We start from the raw sequence: 20,403 nt of genomic DNA on the forward strand, positions 1-20,403 counted from the left end.
TACAAGTTCCTGAGTCATGACTTTATACAGAAGGAAAAATATTGGGATCTTGAACTTCGATCTGAGCCCCTGGACTTGGGAGGAGAAGGGGGAGGAGCCAGAGGAAAGGACAGGAGTTTCCCTTCTCATTTTGGCCCACAGTCTGTCCCAATGGTACAACTCACCCGAATGCGGAAGTCAGCAAGCTCCAGGTCCTGACACATTTCCAGAAAGTACTTCACTCCTGCTTCATCCAGGATGATGTACACAGGGACCCGGCGCTTAGAGGCAGCATCTACAATGTCTTGGAATATATCCCCATCCGTGAAAACATCCATGACAACAGCAATGACCTGGACAGAGAAGGTGCTGCTGAGACATGTTGTGACTGGTACATGTTTTGAGACACACCTGCCCAGAGAGGACCACCTTGCCTTGGGGCAACTGATGGCCAAGAGTCAAAAACCCTACCTGCCACCACTCCTGGGTTCCCCAGGCACCCACAATTTAGAGCATACTGAATTCAGGTGAAGGGCCCAAGGGTGCAGGCTCTGCTGCTGGTACTTCAACCTGGATAAATCCCAGCGTACTCTGGAAATTTCCAGAACTCCTCAGACGCCATTTCAGGAGAGGGCTGGGAGCCTGGAGAGAGCTGTCCCTGCTGCCCCATGGAAAGAGCAGCTGTGAGGAGATGTTATGGCAAAGGTGGGAGGGAGGGGTTCACTTCCATCAGCCACGATCTGCATGGCCATCACTTTATCGGCAGGTCTGGGCACTCTATCTCCCTGCAGCTATGCAGAGTCCCAGTGCTGATGCTGATAGAGCTGGAGTTGGCCAGGTGCCCCTGACCTCTGATGCTCAGCTTTCCCCCCTACCCCATCATTAAATTAAGAACAGTGGGAAGACCCAGTTTTTTTTTCTAAAGATTTATTTATTTATTTTATGTATGAGTGCTCTATCTGCTTGTACAACTTTATACCAGAAGAAGACATCAGATCCCATGATAGACGGCTGTGAGCCACCATGTGGTTGCTGGGGATTGAATGCAGGACTTCTAGAAGAAAAGCTGCTGAGCCATCTCTCCAGTCCCCCAGTTTTCCTTTTTTTAAACATTTATTCTTCTCTCATATATTACATCCAGACCATAGTTTTCCCTCCTCCTAGACCCTTCCCCCTCTCCCATTTCCTTAAAAAAAAAAAAAGAGCCTACAGGGATATCCATCAAACAACATGGCCTAACAAGATACAAGATTGGGCACAGGCCCTCATATCAAGGCTGGACAAGGCAACTCAATAGAAGGAAAAGGGTCCCGAGTGCAGGTAAAAGAGTTAGAGACACCCCTTCTCCCATTGTTGGGAGTTTCACAAGAACACCAAGCTACACAACCATAAGGTATATGCAGAGGACCTAGCTCAGGTGCATACAGGGTCTGTGTTTGTCGATTCTGTTTGTCGGTCTCTGTGCTTGTCATCTCTGTGAGCCCCTATGAGCCCTGCTTAGTTGATTCTGTGGGTCATGTTCTCCTGGTGTCCTTGGCCTCTTGATCTTACTGTCCTTCCTCCCTATCTTCTGTGGGGTTCCCCTGACTCCACCTAGTGCTCAGCTGTGAAGACCCAGTTTTCTAACTTGAGTCACTTCCATTTTCCTGCACAAACCATCCCCTGTCCCATCTTGAAGGGTTTTCTTGTGGGCCCCAAAGACTGTAGACCCACCACTTTCTACTTATGTGACCTTAGGCAAGATACTTGACCTCAGTGAGCCTGCTTCCTCATCTGCAGAGTGGAGATGCCCTGCACTTTATACATTTGCTGTGAGGATTAGAGATAAGGCATGTAAGGTGCCGTACACACCCAGTAAGTGAGTCCTCAATCAATAGTAGTTGAAAACACAGACTCTTTATCCAGGTCAACTCCAGCACCCTGGACTTCCTGGCAGGAAAATGGAGCTAATAATGGTGCCTATCTCATTGTGCTGAGGACTCAATGGCACACATTAACACTTAAAGCAATGCTGGGCAGTGAGTGATAAGTTCAATAAACTTCTATCACCTACAACACCATCACTGTCACCATCTTCACACCACACTTTACCGTAATTCCAGCCTCTGAACTCTCCCTATTCCCTTACTTCCTGCAGTATCACTTACTGCTCTCTCTAGCTCTTTCTTCCTTTTTTCTTTTTCTTTCTTTTCTTTTTTTTTTTTTTTTGAGACAGGGTTTCTTTGTGTAACCTTGGCTATCCTGGAACTCACTCTATAGACCAGGCTGGTCTCAAACTCACAGAGATCCATCTGCTCCTGCCTCCTCATCCTCCTAAGTGCTGGGAATAAAGGCATATGCTGGATTAAAGTTGTGAGCCACCACCACCCAGCTTTCTAGCTCTTCCATTTGCCAACCATTAACATCCACATGATGATTACTGGGCCCCCATGGGCACAGTGAGGATCTAAAGACAGATAAGTTACAATTGCCACAAGGATGATAAGCCACTTACACAAAATAACTAAGGCATAAGGTGAAAGAGATAAATGTCTTAAGAGTTACACAAGTGACATGTGACGTGCAGTGAGAGATAGGCAAGTACTGCTTTTAGCCAGGGAAGGGAAGAATAAAACAAGCCTTATAATGAACAGGGTGTCCTTGGATGCTGTGAGAAAGGACTAGGCAAAAGAAAGGATCAGGGTGAGAACTGAGTACTGCATGTGTACGGCACCTTACATGCCTTATCTCTAATCCTCACAGCAACTGTATAAAGTGCAGGGCATCTCCACTCTGCCGATGAGGAAGCAGGCTCACTGAGGTCAAGTATCTTGCCTAAGGTCACATAAGTAGAAAGTGGTGGGTCTACAGTCTTTGGGGCCCACAAGAAAACCCTTCAAGATGGGACAGGGGATGGTTTGTGCAGGAAAATAGAAGTGACTCAAGTTAGAAAACTGGGTCTTGGCTGGGTCGCTCTGTGTGACTGTGCCCTGGCCAGGAGCACTGGGCTGAGACAGGGGAATGTGCCTTCCTTGCTTTGAGAGACCTACAAAGTGAACATTTCTGACAAAAGGCACAGCTCCAGCAAAGACACTTTGAAGCACCGTGGTTCTTAACTTCACGTTAACTTGGCTGGGCCAGAGTCCAGATATTTAGTGAAATACCATTCTGGATGTTTCTGTGAAGGTATATTTTAGGCTTCAAATAAAGCAGACTCCCCTCTATTTGTGCGTGGGTCTTCTCCAATCAGCTGAAGGCCTTCATAGACAAAGACTGACTTCTCCTGAACAAGAAGAAATTCTGCAAGCCACATGCCTTTGAACTTGGACTACACCTCTCCCTTAGGTCTCTAGCCTGCTGGTTTACCCTGAGGTTTTAGACTTTCATCTAAAAAGTAATCTCTCTAGCCAGGTGTGGTGGTACATACCTGTAATCCTAGCATTTGCAAGGTGGAGGCAAGAAAAGCAGGAGTTCATGGCCATCTTTGTATGTACGGAAAGTTCATGACAACCTGGCATCAACATCGTCATCAACATCATCATCCAACAATACCACCACCAAAAGCCAAGAAAATCAACTTTTTCTTCCTTTCTGTCCCATCGCTGCTTACACACACACACACACACACACACACACACACACACACACACACACACACACACACAGTTGATTCTGACTAGTGCAGGCTGAGAATGGGAATGAACATGCACTAAATAGTCCCCAAGTGCTCATGCACTTTGGGTAACTCTTCTAATCTGATTCTTCACAATCGCTCTACTGGGAAGGACTGTTATTTCCATTTCACAATTGAGGAAGTAAATACACAGGGCCAAGTAATGTGTCCAAGGTCACTCAGCTGGTACACAGCAAAACAAGAAACAGGTACACCTGACCCAAGAGCACATTTCACTGCTGCATGATATTTCAGAAACATCAAGTCAAAACCCCATTCTTGGAAAGGACTAAAATCATACAAGTATCTAGAGAGACCGACAGAAAGAGGAGCTACAAACACAATGCAGACTGGCAAGGAGAATTAATTACAGATGCAGTAGAAATGTAAGGAATAGTAAAATATGAGCTAGGTGCGGTAGTGGAACTTACTAGAGTAAGTGTGGTTCAAGTGTGTATGAGAGAGCAGAAGTACACCTGGCCAAGCACCCGGGAACTGCTTGGATCTCGGCACAGGTCTATAAGAGGGAAAGAGAACTTACTACAGCTTCCCTTGGGAAAGCAAAGAATTGCCAACAATTTCAGTATCTTTCTCTGGAAGACAAGGTAAAGAAATGGGCATAGGAGAGGATGTGCCATAGCTGATGGAAGCAATGAATGAGTTCCACGCTCAGTTCTTAGATCTCTTCTAAGACTTATTTGTAGATATGTAGATCTAAATGTGTATCACAGACATACAAGTACTGAGGAGGCCAGAGAGGGCACAGGATCTCCTCAGGTGGTTGTGAATTGTTTGATGTGGGTGCTGGGAACAAGACCCAGGTCCTTTGCAAGAGCAGCAAGTGCTCTTACCTGCTGAGCCGTTCTTTCAGATGAGTGGTGGCTGGATTTTGTAACCCCAGCATTAGGATGTACAGAAGGAGGATCAGGAGTTCAAGGTCATCCTTAGCTACAAAGCAAGTTCCAGGCCAGCCTAGCCTACAAGAGGTGTTCTCTCTCTCTCTCTCTCTCTCTCTCTCTCTCTCTCTCTCTATATATATATATATATATATATATATATATATATATATATATATATATGTTGTAGTGAACTCTATAGCCTAATACTATTTCTATAAAATAGTCTTATGAGACTGTATATTTTTCTAGGCTAGAAACATGTCCAAGGACTTACACTGAGCACAGGAGAAAGGAAAGGGAAAGATGAGAAAGAGAAAATGAGGGAGGTCCTTTGGTGGACTGACGACAGCAGGGGACTGTGAACTGTGGACTACGTCAGCTCTCTTGTACTTGAGGCCAACCAGTCAAACAAAACCCATGCTCAAGTCCTCCAGTGGGGCTGACACAGCCCACTGTAGGTATGGGAAGGGGACAGTGGCCTTTGGGGAGGAGGTACATGGTAGCATGGTCCTACAGAGAACACTCTTCATTCCAGGGTGTTCACACCAAACAAGCTCATGACTTGAGTTTGATCCCCAGAACCCGTGTGAAGGTTGACAGAACATTTGACCTCCACATCCATGCCATACTAACCACCTTCTCATGCCAGCACTGCCTGAGGCCACAGTCCACTGCCCTCTCTAGTTTCTAAACTCTCCCCAGTGTCCAGCTCAGAGTCATCGCACGTCACCTAGGACTGCCTGGCCAGTTTCCAGCTGACTTCTTGGATCCCCACTTTGACTTTTTCTGTAACTGGAAAAGCAAGCAGGAAAGCTGACTTGCCCTGGCCCCCACCTAAGAATGAGAGAGGCAGAAAGTTTCCAGGACTAGCTTGCAGGAGACTGGGGCTTAGACACCCTGGTGAGAATCAGCCATCTGTGTCACTACCAATTAAACAATGAAATATCTGTAATAGGGAAAAAAAAATCAATCGCACACTGGCTCTTGCAATCTAGTTGTGGGGAGGTGATAAGTACCCCGCGCTTTGGTCTCCGAGGGCCTGCTTGAAATTCATCCTCAGCATCAGGCCCAGGAAAACCAGCTCCATACCCTTGTGCTGCAGCACTGAATGTGCCCATGACTCCCATGCCAAGTCTAACGTCAAGGCTCCTGATGAAGGAGGAGGCTTGGGGCTCACAAATAAATAAATAAGACTTTACAGGCTCTGACTCCAGGGAAACAGATTTGGTCAGGAGAGAAAAGCTCTGCCCCTTTTGGCTGGCTCTGCCTCCAGCATCCTTCACCTGGTTACCTACTGAGGCGCAACGCCGCCGAGAGAGAGGTTAATTCCAGCTGGCGGTTGTTTAGAAGCTGTCGCAGGCACACTGGCAAAGAGACTCTGATGCTGTAGGACTCCTCATGGGGTGTTTCCTTAGCTCATCATCTCCTCCTTTGATAGCCTGCCCAGGCAGCAGGGGCGGGGGAGTGGGAGGGAGGGTGTTCGGAAGCCCTAGAATGCCCTTCTATCTGCCATTCAACTTTAACGACTCTTCTAGCTTCCCAGCTTCTTTCCTTAATTGCCACTAGAGAACAGAGACGAGGAGGGCTCTGCCTTGCCCTGCAGCCCCCATATGTTTAGATGACCCAGACTACAGAAGGCTCTGGCAGATGTCCACACCCACAGAGCTGCTGGCTGCTGGGACGCATCCCCTAGCCTGCCCTACAGACACTTCCAAATTCAACATCCTTCCACTCACAGACCAAGCCAGAGTCTGTTGGCTTTTCCTCCTCACTGAAGAAACCCTAACAGTCCTCATACCTCACTGTGCCCCATGAACCCTCTCTGGGTCATTCCCCCCTTACTGTTCTCATGAATACTGTCACCCTAGCACAGGATCCCCTGCCTCTTGATTAACTTCTGGAATCGCTTTCTGGTTGGTCCCTCCTGTCCCTTCTGCCTTCTGATTTCTTCTCCATAGCCTAAAAGAAGGCTGATAAACCAGTTGGTCCCATGACCCTCAAAGAGGTCCCAACTCTTAGAGACCTGGCATAGGCAGGGCCCATCATGTTTTGGGTCATTCAGAATGACCTACAATAACCTTAACCCTGGACTTCTCTGTTGAAGCACTAGTGACCTCTGGAGCTGGGGCACTTTATCGTGTCACTGTAGGGGATTTAACAGCATCTGGATCTCTACCCACTGGGTACTAGCAGCATCACCCCCCAGGGATGAAAACCAAGTATTGCTAGATATGAACAAGTAAATGTCTCCTTGAGTATGTAATAGTGTGCAGCTCAGATCCTTCTGTTTCTGAACCTGCCATAACATGATGAAGCATCTACGCAGCTTTGAAAACTCCAAGAATTTCCAGAGTCCTTCTCTTCGAAATGTTAACCACACTCTGCTTTCTGCCTGTCTGTATTCTAAGCAAACAAGAGAGGCTGTGGGTACTCTAGTGTAATGTCTGCCTGTCGTCTCCTCCTCTCCCAGGCTGTGGGCTTCTGATGGCAAACACGGGCAGGTTCCTTTCAGAATCTCCACCCTGGGCAAAGCACTCAGGACAGGCCATTCTCCATATTAAATGGAGGTATGTACGTGTGTTGTGTTTGTTGTCTATGGCTATGGCTCTGCGGTTTTCTTTATTTCATTAATGACAAGGCACTGGGCTAAAGAGGAGCATATGGAGTAGATTTTTGTGAGGTGGTTTTTGCTAGAAGGCAGAGTTGAAGTTCTTCCTCAAGGGCATAGAGAATGGTGCTGTTGCCTAAGCGACAGATCCCAAGTCTGTGGCTCTCTCACTCTGCTTACTGAAGATCCTGAAGGAGCAGCCAGCCCTGACTGAGAACAATGCTTTACTAAGGCAGAGATCTCCTACACCAAGGAAACCAGGCCAGAATGCAGGGCCTTCCCCAGCACACACAGTAAGTGTCTTTGTGCAACTACAAAAAGGCAGCCTCTTCCCTCTGACAGAGTGCAAGGTCAGGGAGCAGAGAGCATCTGCATGTCAGCCCCCACAAAGCCACTTGACCGGGTCCACATTCAGGCTGCCATTGTACGTGGCCCCTACATCCAGAAATATTTCAAACTCAAGAATCTCTCAGAGTCGGCAAGAGACTTAGATAGCGATTAGCCCAGTTCCAACGTTCAAGTCATCCAGTGGGGTCTAGAACAACTGGGACTAGAGCTCAGGGTCCCAGCTCCAGGCCTGGGCGTCTCGGCATCAGGAGTTGTTCCAGTCTTCCCAGGCAATATGGACATAACAAGCCACAGAACCCTAGGCCACCTGAGGGCACATAAAACTGGGATGCCAGTGGAGACTGTGGGTAGAGACAGACAACACAATTCACCTCACAAGCCTCCCCAGCTCACGTGACATGCAACAAAAGGCTCTGTGGGCAGGTGTGGCTGCAGGGACCTGGAAGATCAATCTCCTCACCACTTCTCTGTGGAAGGAAAACCAAAGGCCATGGGACCAGCCTGCTGACCTCAGATGTATGCTGGTGAAAGCCACTTCTCTTGGTATTGGCAGGAAAAGAGCTGGGGTGGGGGGATGCTTTGCTGCTAACTCCCTATTGAAGCCTGGGGCCCAGCTTTCAGCCCACATGACTACCTTGCAGGGCTGTTGTGAGGTTTGGATAAGGTCATGACTGTGAAATTCCAAGATCACCTGTGCAGTTATGAGGACTCATTAAATTCACTTGCTATCAGGCTAACTCCCCACACCTTTAGCCTTCTGGTTAAGGGAAGCAGAAGCTGGGCAAACAGGTCCAGCTGCTGCCTCCCGGAATAGCTACCAATCTGGTTATTCTACATGAGGTAGAAGGTTGGTTTGCCTGGGTTCACAGAGCAGCCCTTCCCTCTGCTGAAGGCCATGCTGGCTGGGTCTGATCGAATAGCCTGGACTCAGGCACCTTTGACTGCGGATTCCCGTTCTGTGCTGTCCCTGGAGAGGTCAAGGTTTGCAGGGCAGCACTCACAGGTATCAGCTTTTAGTGGATTAAGAATCACTGGGAGCCACAGCAGGGACAGGAAAGAGGGAGGGGAGGGCGCTGTCCAGAATATGGATTCCATAGCCCAGACTCTGATACCTCGGTCCTGGATCAGCACCCCTATCCTCCCCCAGATGGTCTGAGTGCAGAGTGGGCTGATCACCTTGAGTGAAGAAGGCTAGTGTTTGAAAAAGAATATATAACCTGAAGGCAGAAAGCCTTTCTGCTTGTGTGGCTTTGGACCACTCACTCACTGTTAAATGGGGAAGGGGACATCTTCACAGGGCTCTTCTGGCATGTGTGTGGCACATGCACACACATGTGTGTGCATGCCCAGGGCCTGCCCAGCTCACTGCACAGTTTAGGAAATGATCTCCTGGAGGTGGAAAGCACTCTGGGAACATAGCAAGGACTTTCTTTGTCATCAACACCGCAACAGGCCCCATCTGAATGATGAGCAGTTTTGACACTTTAAACTTCCTGTTCTGTAATCTAGGGTAGTCTGGTATAAACGTGGTAGAACAGACCAAAAGAGCCCCAGGAGGGAGGGACTCAAGTTGCAGGACCTCACACAAGAACACTCCCTGGTCCGAACCACAGGCTCTTTTGCTTCCTGGCCTAAATCTCCACAGTCTAAATCATGGTAGGGAAAACAGACTTTGGAATCGGAAGTTCCGTATTGGCTTTGAGACAGACACGTTGCTTAACTTCTCTGATGTCTGTCTGGAAAATGCGGCTATTTCATGGTCCTTAGGAAAGAAATGCAATGATACCTGGACAGAACTATGTATGCTCTGCCACAGAGGGTCTGCTCCTACACTTACTCCTGATGGGATCTGGCACACGTAGTTCTCAGCACTAACTGGTTACCAGCTTACCCTGTCCCCATCATTCTCCCTTCCTGCAGATGGATCCCATAACACAACCCTAAGTATGCCCTGTCTCTACCCAAATACTCCATGGCTCCAACTGCCTACAGAAGCAAGCCACAGCCCCTCAAACTGGCTGAAGGTGCTCCACAGTCCCTGAACCCAAACTTTGTTCTACTCTCCCCGGCCACCAACACAGAGATAATCTGCCTTCCAAACACTTGAGCAGGCTAGGGACCTTACACCTCAACTCATGCTATCCGTACCCTGTCCACATGGTGAGGGGACTGCTCTAGCTCCATTCGGTCTTGTTTCACCCTTACAGAGGCTGTTTCAGGATCATTCTCTGTCCCCAGTCCCTAGTGCAGTGTGCACCCTCCCTAGGATACATGTCTGCTGAGGCCTACCCTTTAGACCCATGCTGTTGTCTCTCCATGTGCACACAGCGAATGTTCTAAGCAGGATACCTCCACACACTGGGGATTCCCTCTGGAGCTGATGATGAGGTTTGGGCCTGAATTCTGCCCACCATGAAGGCAGAACCAAAGCCAGAGTTTCAACAAGGTTCTGTTTCCTTTGTGGCTGCCAGGCTGCCCCCACCCAACCAGCGGGATGTCTGAGCTTTGTCAGCCTCGGCTTTCCAGCTGTCTGGAGCCACGTTACATTGTTTTGGGCTCGCTAATTAGATATCATTAAACACGAGGCTCCCTGGTTGCTTTGGCAGCCACTGGAAGCCAACTGTGCCCAGGCAGGCCACTTCCTCTCCAGACACCTCAGCTTCAGTTCAGAGCCCTGTCTCTGATCCTACAGGGCAGGGCTCACTGCTGCATGCTGGAGCTCACTTCCCACTGATCTGATCCCGTGACAGCTGTATTGACACAAGGCTGAATGAAGGGGACAAACAAGGGAGACCTGACCCAAGCTGACGCTGCAGAGAAAGAGGACATATATATTCATATGAGCAGGATCGACACATTCAACCACCGAGACGCTTCCATGACCTGCTGGGGAGCAAACACAGCAATTTTCTTTCTTTTCTTTTTTTGAGTCAGGGTTTCTCTGAGACCCCTGACTGTCCTGGAACTCCCTCTGTAGACAAGGCTGGCATCGAACTCACAGAGATCCTCCTGCCTCTGCCTTCCAAGTGCTGGGATTAAAAGCGTGAACTACCACCATCTGGCACAGCAATTCTTTTTTGTTTGTTTGTTTTTGTTTTTTTGAGATAGGGTTTCTCTGTGTAGCCCCAGTTGTCCTGGAACTCACTTTGTAGATCAGGCTGGCCTCGAATTCACAGAGATCTGCCTGCCTCTGTTTCCCAAGTGGGATTAAAGGTATGCACCACCACTGCCCGGCCCCAGCAATTCTTTTAAAGATCCCAGGCCAGTTTTTCTCTGCCCCAAGGCATGCTTCTGGGATGACTTCCCCTGAACTAAGTTGGTGTTAATTAGTGAAAATTATCTAATGCAAGCTCATTTTAACATTAGCTTAAAGCCAAACATAATTAGAAAGATAAATCAGCTACTTAAAAAAAAAGTCCAATGAAGATACACAAATGAGTTTTTGGATCATCTACTGGTTTGGGTTATGTCTTTGCACCCAGGCCCCATGCAAGGCACTGCAGAGCAAGGCAGGTCTCAAGAAGTGCTTGACTAGGTGTTTCCTGATGGACCTGCCTGAGTGGGACAACAGGTTGGCAGCTTGCCTGGAAGGTTCTGAGAAGCAGCAGGAGTAATTGAGGCCATTGTCAGGTGATATGGCCTTGGGACGGCTTCCCCAGAGAGGTGTGTGTGTGTGTGTGTGTGTGTGTGTGTGTGTGTGTGAAGGTGTCTGACTAGAGTAAGGCAGTTAGGTTCAGGGAGGGACTGGTGGGTGAAGGCAGTCAGGCTATACATTTATTGGGGGGGGGACTGTGAACTCACCGTGCTCAGGCCTTCATCCTTCCACACAGCCCACCCACCCTCCACCCTGCTCTAGGCTCGTTGGGAGCTCAGCATATATGTGCAAGCTCAGGTCTCAGGCTCACCTCAGCTCCATCCAGCTCCACCGCTGACCAGCAGTGTGACTTCTTCATCCTCTCTGACCCTCAGTCCCCTCATCTATAAAATGATAAATTGCTGTGGTAGTACACAGTCTGAAAGGGCTGTTGGGACTGGAGATGTGGTTCAGCGAGTAAAGCCCTTCTCCAGCCCACACGCAGTCCTGAGCTGGATCTTCAGCACTACAAAAACCAAGCATTTAGCTTAAGGACCCAATAATGGGTATCAACACCATATCCCACCCTCACTGTACTTAAATGTATTTTCTTTTTGCCTCACCCATTAGATCTAGGCAAGGTTCACATTTAATTCACCTGCCAATTTCTGGTAGCTGGCATACAGTATGTTCTCGGTAAGACAGGCTGAGTGACCGTGCAAACGGGGAATGCTCTGGGCAGTTTGAAAACCCCTTGGGAGAAGTTAGGTCTTTCACAGTCTGCCCACCAGGAGCCACAGAAAGGAAGAGTCCAGGTCCCTACCTCCAACTCACCATCTCCTGACTTGTTACTTAGAAAGAGAGAGAGAGAGAGAGAGAGAGAGAGAGAGAGAGAGAGAGAGAGAGAGAGAGAGAGAACATGTACCCGGAGCCTCCCATGTGCCCAGCACAATGATGACCAGCCCACAAACTGTACCCAGGATGGGTACAGATCATCAGGAAGCTGGGCCAGAGACTAATCATTAGAAAGCCATCAGCTCTCTTCCAGGGCGAAGATTCCGGGATCGTTAGCGAGAGCCAACTCCATGGATTTCGGGGAAGAAAAGGGAAAGCTGGAGAAAGCAGGAGCTCCGGCTGAGGCTGGCTGCCCAGAGCACCTGGGGAGGGGAGGGAGTACCTAGGGTGTGCCAGTTAGTGCCAGGAGCCAGGACAGGCAGTCAGCCCTGCAAGACCTCCGTTCTCTGCCCTGCTTCCTCCTCGCTCAGCTTGGTGGCTGGCCCCAGAACAGGCTCTGCTTTGTACATTCTAGGAGAAGGCAGGGCTGGCCGGCAGCCAAAGGCAGGCAGCATCCTGAGGGCTGAGACCATCGAGGGGAGGGGATAGTGTGCGAATCCCCGAAAGGGTCCTTGCCTTTAGGGAAAACAGAGTCCAGGGGCTATGACCCCAAAGAGGGCAGTCTAGGGAATCTACCCGCACCCCTGTGTCTGTATTGTCTGCCCCAACACTGCCTTCTCTCCCTGACTCAGCCCAGATCAGGGCAGCGAACAGCCATGGACTTGTCTGTCTCCAAAGCCAGTTTACAAGCCTCCAGGGTTGGACTGGCAAAGCATACTGATGACAAATACATTTTGAATGTTTCTGGAAGTTTCAGAGGGAAGAGATGGCCCCAAAGTACAATTCCCAAGAATAATGTACACTTGCCCACGAACACAGCCTTGAGTCCAATCTGGGTGGGATTCCAATCAGCCTTTTCTAAGTCCTAGAGCCTCATACCTCCCATGAGCCTCAGGATGTTAAAGGAAACAGGCCCTCTCCTTTCTCAACAGTTTTAACCCTGCCTCACAGAAACCCTTTTGTCTGCCTGTATTACTCACTCTTTTCAAGGCACAGTCCTTGTGATTCTTAGCACCATCTAGTAACTGTAACAACACAGCAAAAATCACCCCCATGTTACAGATGCAGAAGTAGGGGCCCAGCTAAGTCAAATAATTCACCCAGGGACCACCAGTAAGCAAGAAAAAGACAGCCGGAGAGAGCAAGAATGAGGACTCTTCAATCTTGGCTTCCAGCTTTGGGTGACTTTCTCTGGTAAAGGTTTGGATCATCTGAGATATCGGCCCAACAGACCCTGCTTTACAACCATGAATCCCAGAGAAGGTTGTGAACATGTTTACCAAGGCCTCACTTCCTATGTTCTATTCTGGGATTAGAGAGGGGTACACACCTCTGCCAGAATTTCAGAAACCCATAGTGTAAGATTTCACACACACACACACACACACACACACACACACACACACACACACCCCTCTGTCCCGCCCAACAAAGAGAGAAATAGTTCAAAGCTGCACTCAGCTCAGAAGCCTAGCTCACTCCTGGCTGGTGACTCCTCTGGGTCTCTGCCCTCAAAGGATATGGGGAATGTTTCTAGACAGTCCAGAGACTCTGGCTGAGCCCATGCAGGTAGCCAGGCCTCATCCTCAAGCGTGCCTTCCCTTCCCAGTTTAGGAGGGGAGGGGGCGGTGTTTCCATGCTTTTCCATCTGATTCTTCCCTGCCCCTAGCAGGGTCCAAAGGGATCCCAGCCTAGGGGTTTGGGTGCCACAGGCAATCAGGTTGGAGCCAAACAAACTGCCAACTTCTCCCACTTCCACCAAATCGTGGCCAATAGATGAACTAAAAGGGGATGTGAGTAGCTCTCTGTAAGGAACAGGAAACACACCTACCAGGGGCCCTGAGTCCTATCCTACTCAGAGAAAGCAGCAGCTACTTCCCGAGACAATTAACATTTCTGCTTCTGGTACCTTAGCTTCCACAGACAACACCTCCGTTTCTAGAGCACCTGTAGATGTCGTCCCCTCCCTCTATTTTATTGGTCAGCAGACTCAAGTGAGAAGACATTTGTCCAGCTCGGAAGAGAAGGAGTAGATCAAGACAGAAGCTAAGACCTTTCAACTCAGCCTGGCTTCTGTCACTGTTGTGGAAGTTGGGTCTTTATTACTCAGAGATCCCAGTTCTCAGGAACAATGACTGAGCAGAAAAACCGAACTCCACAGCCAGTGCCCAGAGCTTGCAGGAGAAGCCCAGACAAGCCGGGGCAAGAACCAGCAGGGCTGTGGGGCCAGGACTGGAGCTGCAGCTGGGCCACTAGCCACCAGCCCTCATGGGACAAGGACCCCAGAACTGCCCAAGTGTGTAGAACAGTCGCTTGTGGAAGGGCAGAAGATTTGAAAGAGGGACAAAATGTAAGGCCTGTAGATCTCTGGTCTGCTCAGAGGTTGTCTTTGGCTCTGTGTATTTAACGTAGCTTCAAAGAGCAGCTCAAGCTGGGGCATGGTGGCACATGCCTACAGTCCTAGTACTTAGAAGGCTGATGTGGAGGATCATTGCAGGTTCAAGGCCAGCTTGTACTATGTAGTAAATTCCAGGCCAACCTGGGCTACATTAGGAGACCTGGTTGTCTTGGGGGTTGGGGGGAGGCAGGGAGATAGCTCAGAATCTCATCAACTGCCCCACCCCACTGAGGTGGAAAGGGAAAAGGATGAGACAAAGGGAGCTAGAAATAGGACCAGCTCGTCAGCAAGATGGGTAACGTATAAGTGAGCATATTATCTGACTCTACAATTTTACAAACGATTAAGATTTAAAATCATTAATGTAAGCCTTTTTTCCCCTTTCAGGAATGTGGTATGATGAGCATGTATACTGACACACATGTGTGGGTGCCTATGCATGTGGAGGTTGATGTTGGGAATCATTCTTGATAGCGCTTTCACCTTATCCATTTGAGGTAAGGACCCTCAAATGAGCCCAGAACTTGTCAGTATGCTAGTCTTGCTAACTAGCTGTCTCTGGAGGTCACCTTTCTCTACCTTCTTTGGTTAAAATTACAGCTAGGCCACCACAGCCACCCAGCATTCACATGGGTTCTGGGGATCATAACTGCCTGGCAAGGGCTTTAACCACAGTTATCTCCTGAAACCAGTAAACTCCCCAGGGGAGTGACAGCATCTCCTTTTCTGCATGACAGTGGCTAGCACAGGACCTGGTGCAGAGAAGGTTCTTGACTCGATACAGTTTGCTCACTGTGGCTGGCGACTGGTGTTCATGGGAAAAGACAGGGAGCCTTAAAGTAAAGACTGTCACCTGAAAAAACCAGGTCTCCTGGTGACATGAATTGTCGACTCCAAGACTTTGCTATATTCCTTGGGCACAGCATCCCAGCTCTTCACCCTCGCCTCCCACCTTGCCAGATGTCTGGCCAAAGCCGCTTTATCTACCACACCTTGTGCTTGGAACCCCTCTCCAAATCTCCTTGGCCTTGGTCTAAAAATGTTTCTTCATTCTTTGGGACCTTAGGGCTCCTCTGTGACATGAGGACAATGGCCTGCCTTCTAGTGCCAAGGAAATCAAGCAGTTCATGGGGAAGAGCGAAGAGCTGTGTAGCTGGTGCATTTGGAATGTGGGACCCGGGAATGCAGGAGTCAGGAGGCAAATGGATGTCCCTGGTGGTAAGGACAGGCAGAGGCTTAGTACCTTCTCACCCTTCCTGCTAGGTCAGGTGTTCAGACAGCTTCGAAAAGCCTTCCCTAACCTGGCTTAGGGAAGGAGTAGTGTCTCTCCTGCCACACTTTCTCTCAGTCACTTGTCACACGGAATTATAAGGATGGATTAGCAAACTATTAGGCTACTGAAGAGTGGGAGTGTGTCTCATGCATCTCTTTTCTCCTAATGCATGCTTGTCACACACTGAGACCTTCATGATCAAAGGGATGCAGGCCCAGTGGGACTAAGGTTGCTTGTTCCTCTTACTCTGGCTTCCAGGCTTTCCGAGGGGTCTTGCTGTCAGATACTCCTGGGCAGTCCCACAGGTCTGAGCTGCCCAAGTCCAGCAGTTTGCCCTGCTCTTCCTTGCTAGCATGGCACAGGCCAGGGTTTGTAAAAGGCTTGGAGTTCAAGTAGACAAAGAAAATCATTAATGACACTAAAATAAGCAGATCTCTCGAGGTGGGAAAACATCACCAGAACACTCCACCCCACAAGCAAACACAGCTGGATCTTTCAATGTTGGGTACCAGCACAGTTTAGGAAGGCTTTTCTGCCATTTGCAGAGGCTCAGAGAGTGGCTACTTAAAACCTAACTCCTCAGAGGTTTTTCTCCCATGACCGGGGACCACCTCCATACTGACCCATGTCCTCACTGGTTTCCACCCCGGGCCTTCCTCCCCAAGCCAAAGTTGTAGTTTCAAAGTGTCCCCTAATTAGCTCCTTGTCTCCTCTGAGGATCAGGTATGGAATGGAAGAGTTCCTTACATGACCAAGTCACAGCAGCTCCCTCATTCCTATTTGTCTCTTGGGAACAAAAATAATAGCATCTTATAAGATTATTCTGAAGATTAAATGAAATAAAACCCCAAATCCCTGGCACCCAGCTGGATTGCCTTCCCTCCAAGGCCATGGGATCTCAGTAGTCTAACTCAGCCTCAAGGTAGCCAGACACGCCCTGGAAACAAGGGAAATTCCCTCCCTCAGGGTGAACAGGGAGGAGAATCTCATTTGATTGCCAAGGAAATAGCTTGCCAGTTGGATGAGCAAGAGCCAGGGCCAGGCAGTGGTCAGGATGTGCTGTGTCTTGAGTACACGGTAGAGATCTCAGTCTTTCTATAACTCCACAAGTGACCTTTAGGCAAGCTTCTTTTCTGGCCTCTGCCTCAGTTTCCTTGTCTGTAAAAGAGGGCACTGTATACACACCCCTGCCAAGCCTCACAGACTACTCAGCTCCCTCCAATCAAATAACTTCTTTGCATTGAAGCAAAAGTAATCTCTCACTTCCGGCTCAGTAGTCTCTGAGAAACTTCCCATCCGAGTTATTCCTCACTCCCCGCCTCTAAACCTTCGACCCACCTCCCACAGGAGCCTTCCTAGGTACAGCCTCAAAACTCCCTTTTCCTTCTAACACAGCCTTAGCATTGAAGCAAACGCTTGAAGGGCAAAGTCCACAGCTTGGATCTTTATGGCTGGTGCCTGGCACACAGCAGACATCCTGGAAATATGTGTCCAGTCAACCCGCACGTATAGGTTCACACCGGCAAAAGATTCTGCTAAAAAAACCCCAATACTGGACAGACCTGTCATGGAAGTTGCATTGGGTGGGGGTGCTTGTCTCTGTCTTCTTCTAACAGGGTACACAATGGATACCACAGCTTGAGAGCATACCAGATCCATTCAGACTCCTTGCAGACTCCCACCACATCATGACAAAGGACAGCAGGTCAGAGTGGCACAGTGGTTCAGAGCAACGGCTTAGGTGTATGGATTCCGGCTCAGCTGTTTACTAAGCTAGGCAAGGGACGTCACTTCCTGCCTCTTGATTTCTTTTTCTCCAAAGATAAGGAAAACATCTGTTTCACCCAGGGGTCGTGAAAAACAAGGGGAAAATGCATTTGCTGCCACACCTGACAACCTAAGTGCTACCCTTGCTCTGTGCCTCAGTTTCCTTACTGTGAGAGAAGATGCAGTACACAAGCCTACTCAGCCTCAGAGAGTCCTCCGCTCCCAACGGTCAAACTTCTTTGCATTTTGGAGCAAAAGAAACCTCTCACTTCCTGCTCAGTAATCTCTAACCCAGAGAATCCCAGGGTTTTTCTCTCTACCATTCCAAACCTACAACTCACCTCCCACAGAGAGGGAAGAAAGACAGACTCCTGCAAGTTATCCTCTGACCTACAACACAGGCATGTTCTCGAGCACACACACGCACGCACGCACGCACGCACGCACGCACACGCACACAAATAATAACAAATGTCAGTTTTTTTAAGCAAATTGAGAAAGTCATTAACGCAGTGGGTGACGTGTCCCAAGCACTAAGTAAATCAAGAATTCGTGAATGTTACAAAATATGACATCATGTGTCCTGACCCTTGACCCCAGCTACGGTCTGCTGCCCAGCACTGCCACCCACTTCCTTTTCTTCTTCTTCTTTTTTTTTTTTTTTTTTTTGTATCCAGCCTTACCCTTTTCTTCAGCAGAGTGTAGTATACAAAGAAAGCTTAGTCAGACAAGGAACAATTATTCTAGAGGGAGGGCGGAAGAATAGTCAGTAAAGAGTTAACCTCTCCTCTGGCAATCCACCTAGCTCACAGCCTAGGTCACACCTCCCAGGAGGAAGAGCCCCTCACTGCCCTTCTAGCATCTTCCATCCTCTTTGGCCTCCAGGAAAAAGATGGCTCTAATTACACTCATGAAGTTGAGTACCCACAGTGAACCCAAGCCTCTGGACAGTAAAGGCCGTTGTTGTGGCTTAATAAATCCCAGTGAGTGAAGGGCTGACTGGACAGCTCGGGGGTGAAAGGGCCTGCCACCAAGCCTGATGACCTGAATCCAACTCTAGAACCCACAGGGTAGAAGGAGAGAACCAACCCCCCAAAGACGTCCTTTGTCGTCCCTATGTGCCAGGATACCCCAAACACAATAAACACATGTGATAAAAGTACACCACCTCTCAGTGTTTGGCAAGTAAAAATATAGGCTGTTCCATTAAATCCTAATTCAGATGGACAAAGAGTCCCATCAATGTATCCCATGCACTATTTGGGATAAACTGATAACTAAAGAACTAACTGAAGTTCAGATTTAATGCAATAGCCCACATTTTATCTGGAAACTACCCAAGTACCCAAGGGCACAGAGGAAAAGTCTAGTCTTTCACCTACCCCACAGCCAGCTGTCCAACTGGGATTCTAACCAGGTTCCTTGGAAACACATCTTTCAACACCCAGGCAGAGCAGATGGGCTAAATGGGAGCCTCTTCCTGGAGCGGCTGAGTCCAGTGTGTGCGTGGTGGGAGCACCCAGCACAGGGCCAAGCCACAGCTAGAGCTCAAAATAGCTTTCCTCATTCATTCGATCCTGCTTAGGCTCTAGGACCAAGCCGAGGAAAGGGTGAGAATGTGAGAACATGGTCGTTTTGGGGAGAGGGGCTCCCAAGAAACGTTCACCTGGTGTGGAGGGTAAGGGAGGCCATCACCAGCCACCCACTTCGTGAGGTTGTATATATCAAATAGGGAAATGGCCAAGGACACACCTTGTAGATAAACCCCTGGGCACACAGGTCATTTGAGGAACCAGTTTAGCACAGGGCCTCACAATCTCCACACTGCCCAAGAGAGAAAGATGTGACAGAGGTGTATGAACACAACTCCGGCGCCTCCGGACGGACACAGTAGTTAAGAATGACTAATGCCCGTCCAGCGCTTTGTGATTTGCCACAAATGTTCGCATCCCTCTTTCAAAAGGTCTCAGCACAGCTCCACGAGGTGAGGGTGAGCTGGGGACCATTTCCCAAAGAATGGTGACAGTGGCCAGGAAGTGAGATCAGGTGTGTGTGTTGGGGTGGGGGTGCGGGGATCCCCACTGGTGCAGGATTAGGGCCAAGGCCTACCTTCTGGGCCTGCTGAATCATCTGTCTGACCACCTGCTTCAGGTGCGGCGCCTTCTCTTCTTTGGGTGGGTGGGTGAAGAGCGTGACGCGGCTCACGCCGCGGTAGAAGCTGGAGTCGGTCCACCCCAGGTCCAGCGGGGGCACTTCGGTGTCCGAGAGGTCTGGCCAGTAGGCCAGGGACTCGCTGCGCTCGGCCGGGGCCCTGGCCTTGGCCTTGGTCTTGGCACCGGCGTTGGAGACGGGCTCTTCGTAGGGGCTCCAGGTGGCACGGAGGGCCTGGAGCTCCTGGCTGGAGAGGAAGTCCCGCAGCCGCTCCTTCTTGACCCACTCACGGTAGGCCTGCTCGCCTCCACCCAGCAGCGCCTCCAGCGCGGCCCGCCGCCGCTCGCAGTAGTAGAAGGCGGCCTGCGCCTCGGTCACCCTCTCGTTCACGTGCGCCTCGTCCAGGCAGCTCAGCTGGGACTCGGCCATGGCGCCCCCCCCAAGCCCTGTCCCGGGACCCCGGGCTAGGACACTCCCGTCCCCACCGCTGCACCTGGAGCGGTCGAGGGGCGGGGCGCCTCACCTGGTCGCGAGGTCCGCCTCGGCCCGCCCAGCGATCGCCCGCCGGCCAATCGGCACGGGCCCCGGTGCGGGCGCGGCCGTCGGGCGGAGAGGGCCCGCCGCCTCTGCAAAGCTTGCGGGGACCTTGGGGCAGCCCCGCCGACGCCGTGCGACTCTGGCCTACCTAGCCCGGCTGGGACACGGAGCCCCGGCAGTGGAAGTGAACTTGGAGCCGGGCTGTATTCAGAGCCACGTGCGGCCTTTGAGCCACGCCCGCCTCCCAGCTGCGACCCACAGGGGCAAGAAAGGTCGGCGACTTGACCCTTAAGCATCCAGCACCCTCCGGACTCAGCCCTTCA

General features: G+C 50.0%; 1 protein-coding gene across 2 annotated transcripts in view; it reads right to left on the reverse strand.

The window, feature by feature from the left end:
* The window catches only part of Fam83f (family with sequence similarity 83 member F), a 29,900-nt gene extending 9,876 nt beyond the window's left edge, over positions 1 to 20,024 (reverse strand). For both annotated transcript variants that reach the window (XM_059247915.1, XM_059247914.1), the window contains exons 1-2: positions 19,502 to 20,024; positions 165 to 332 (exon numbers count right to left, since the gene is read on the reverse strand). In XM_059247915.1, the coding sequence (XP_059103898.1) occupies positions 165 to 332; positions 19,502 to 19,972 (639 nt within the window). In that variant the 5' untranslated portion in view covers positions 19,973 to 20,024. The remainder of the gene's footprint in view (positions 1 to 164; positions 333 to 19,501) is intronic.
* Positions 20,025 to 20,403: the final 379 nt, after the last annotated feature.

This window comes from Peromyscus eremicus, chromosome 20, assembly GCF_949786415.1.
Source record: "Peromyscus eremicus chromosome 20, PerEre_H2_v1, whole genome shotgun sequence".
In the NCBI taxonomy this organism is placed as follows: Eukaryota; Metazoa; Chordata; class Mammalia; order Rodentia; family Cricetidae; genus Peromyscus; species Peromyscus eremicus.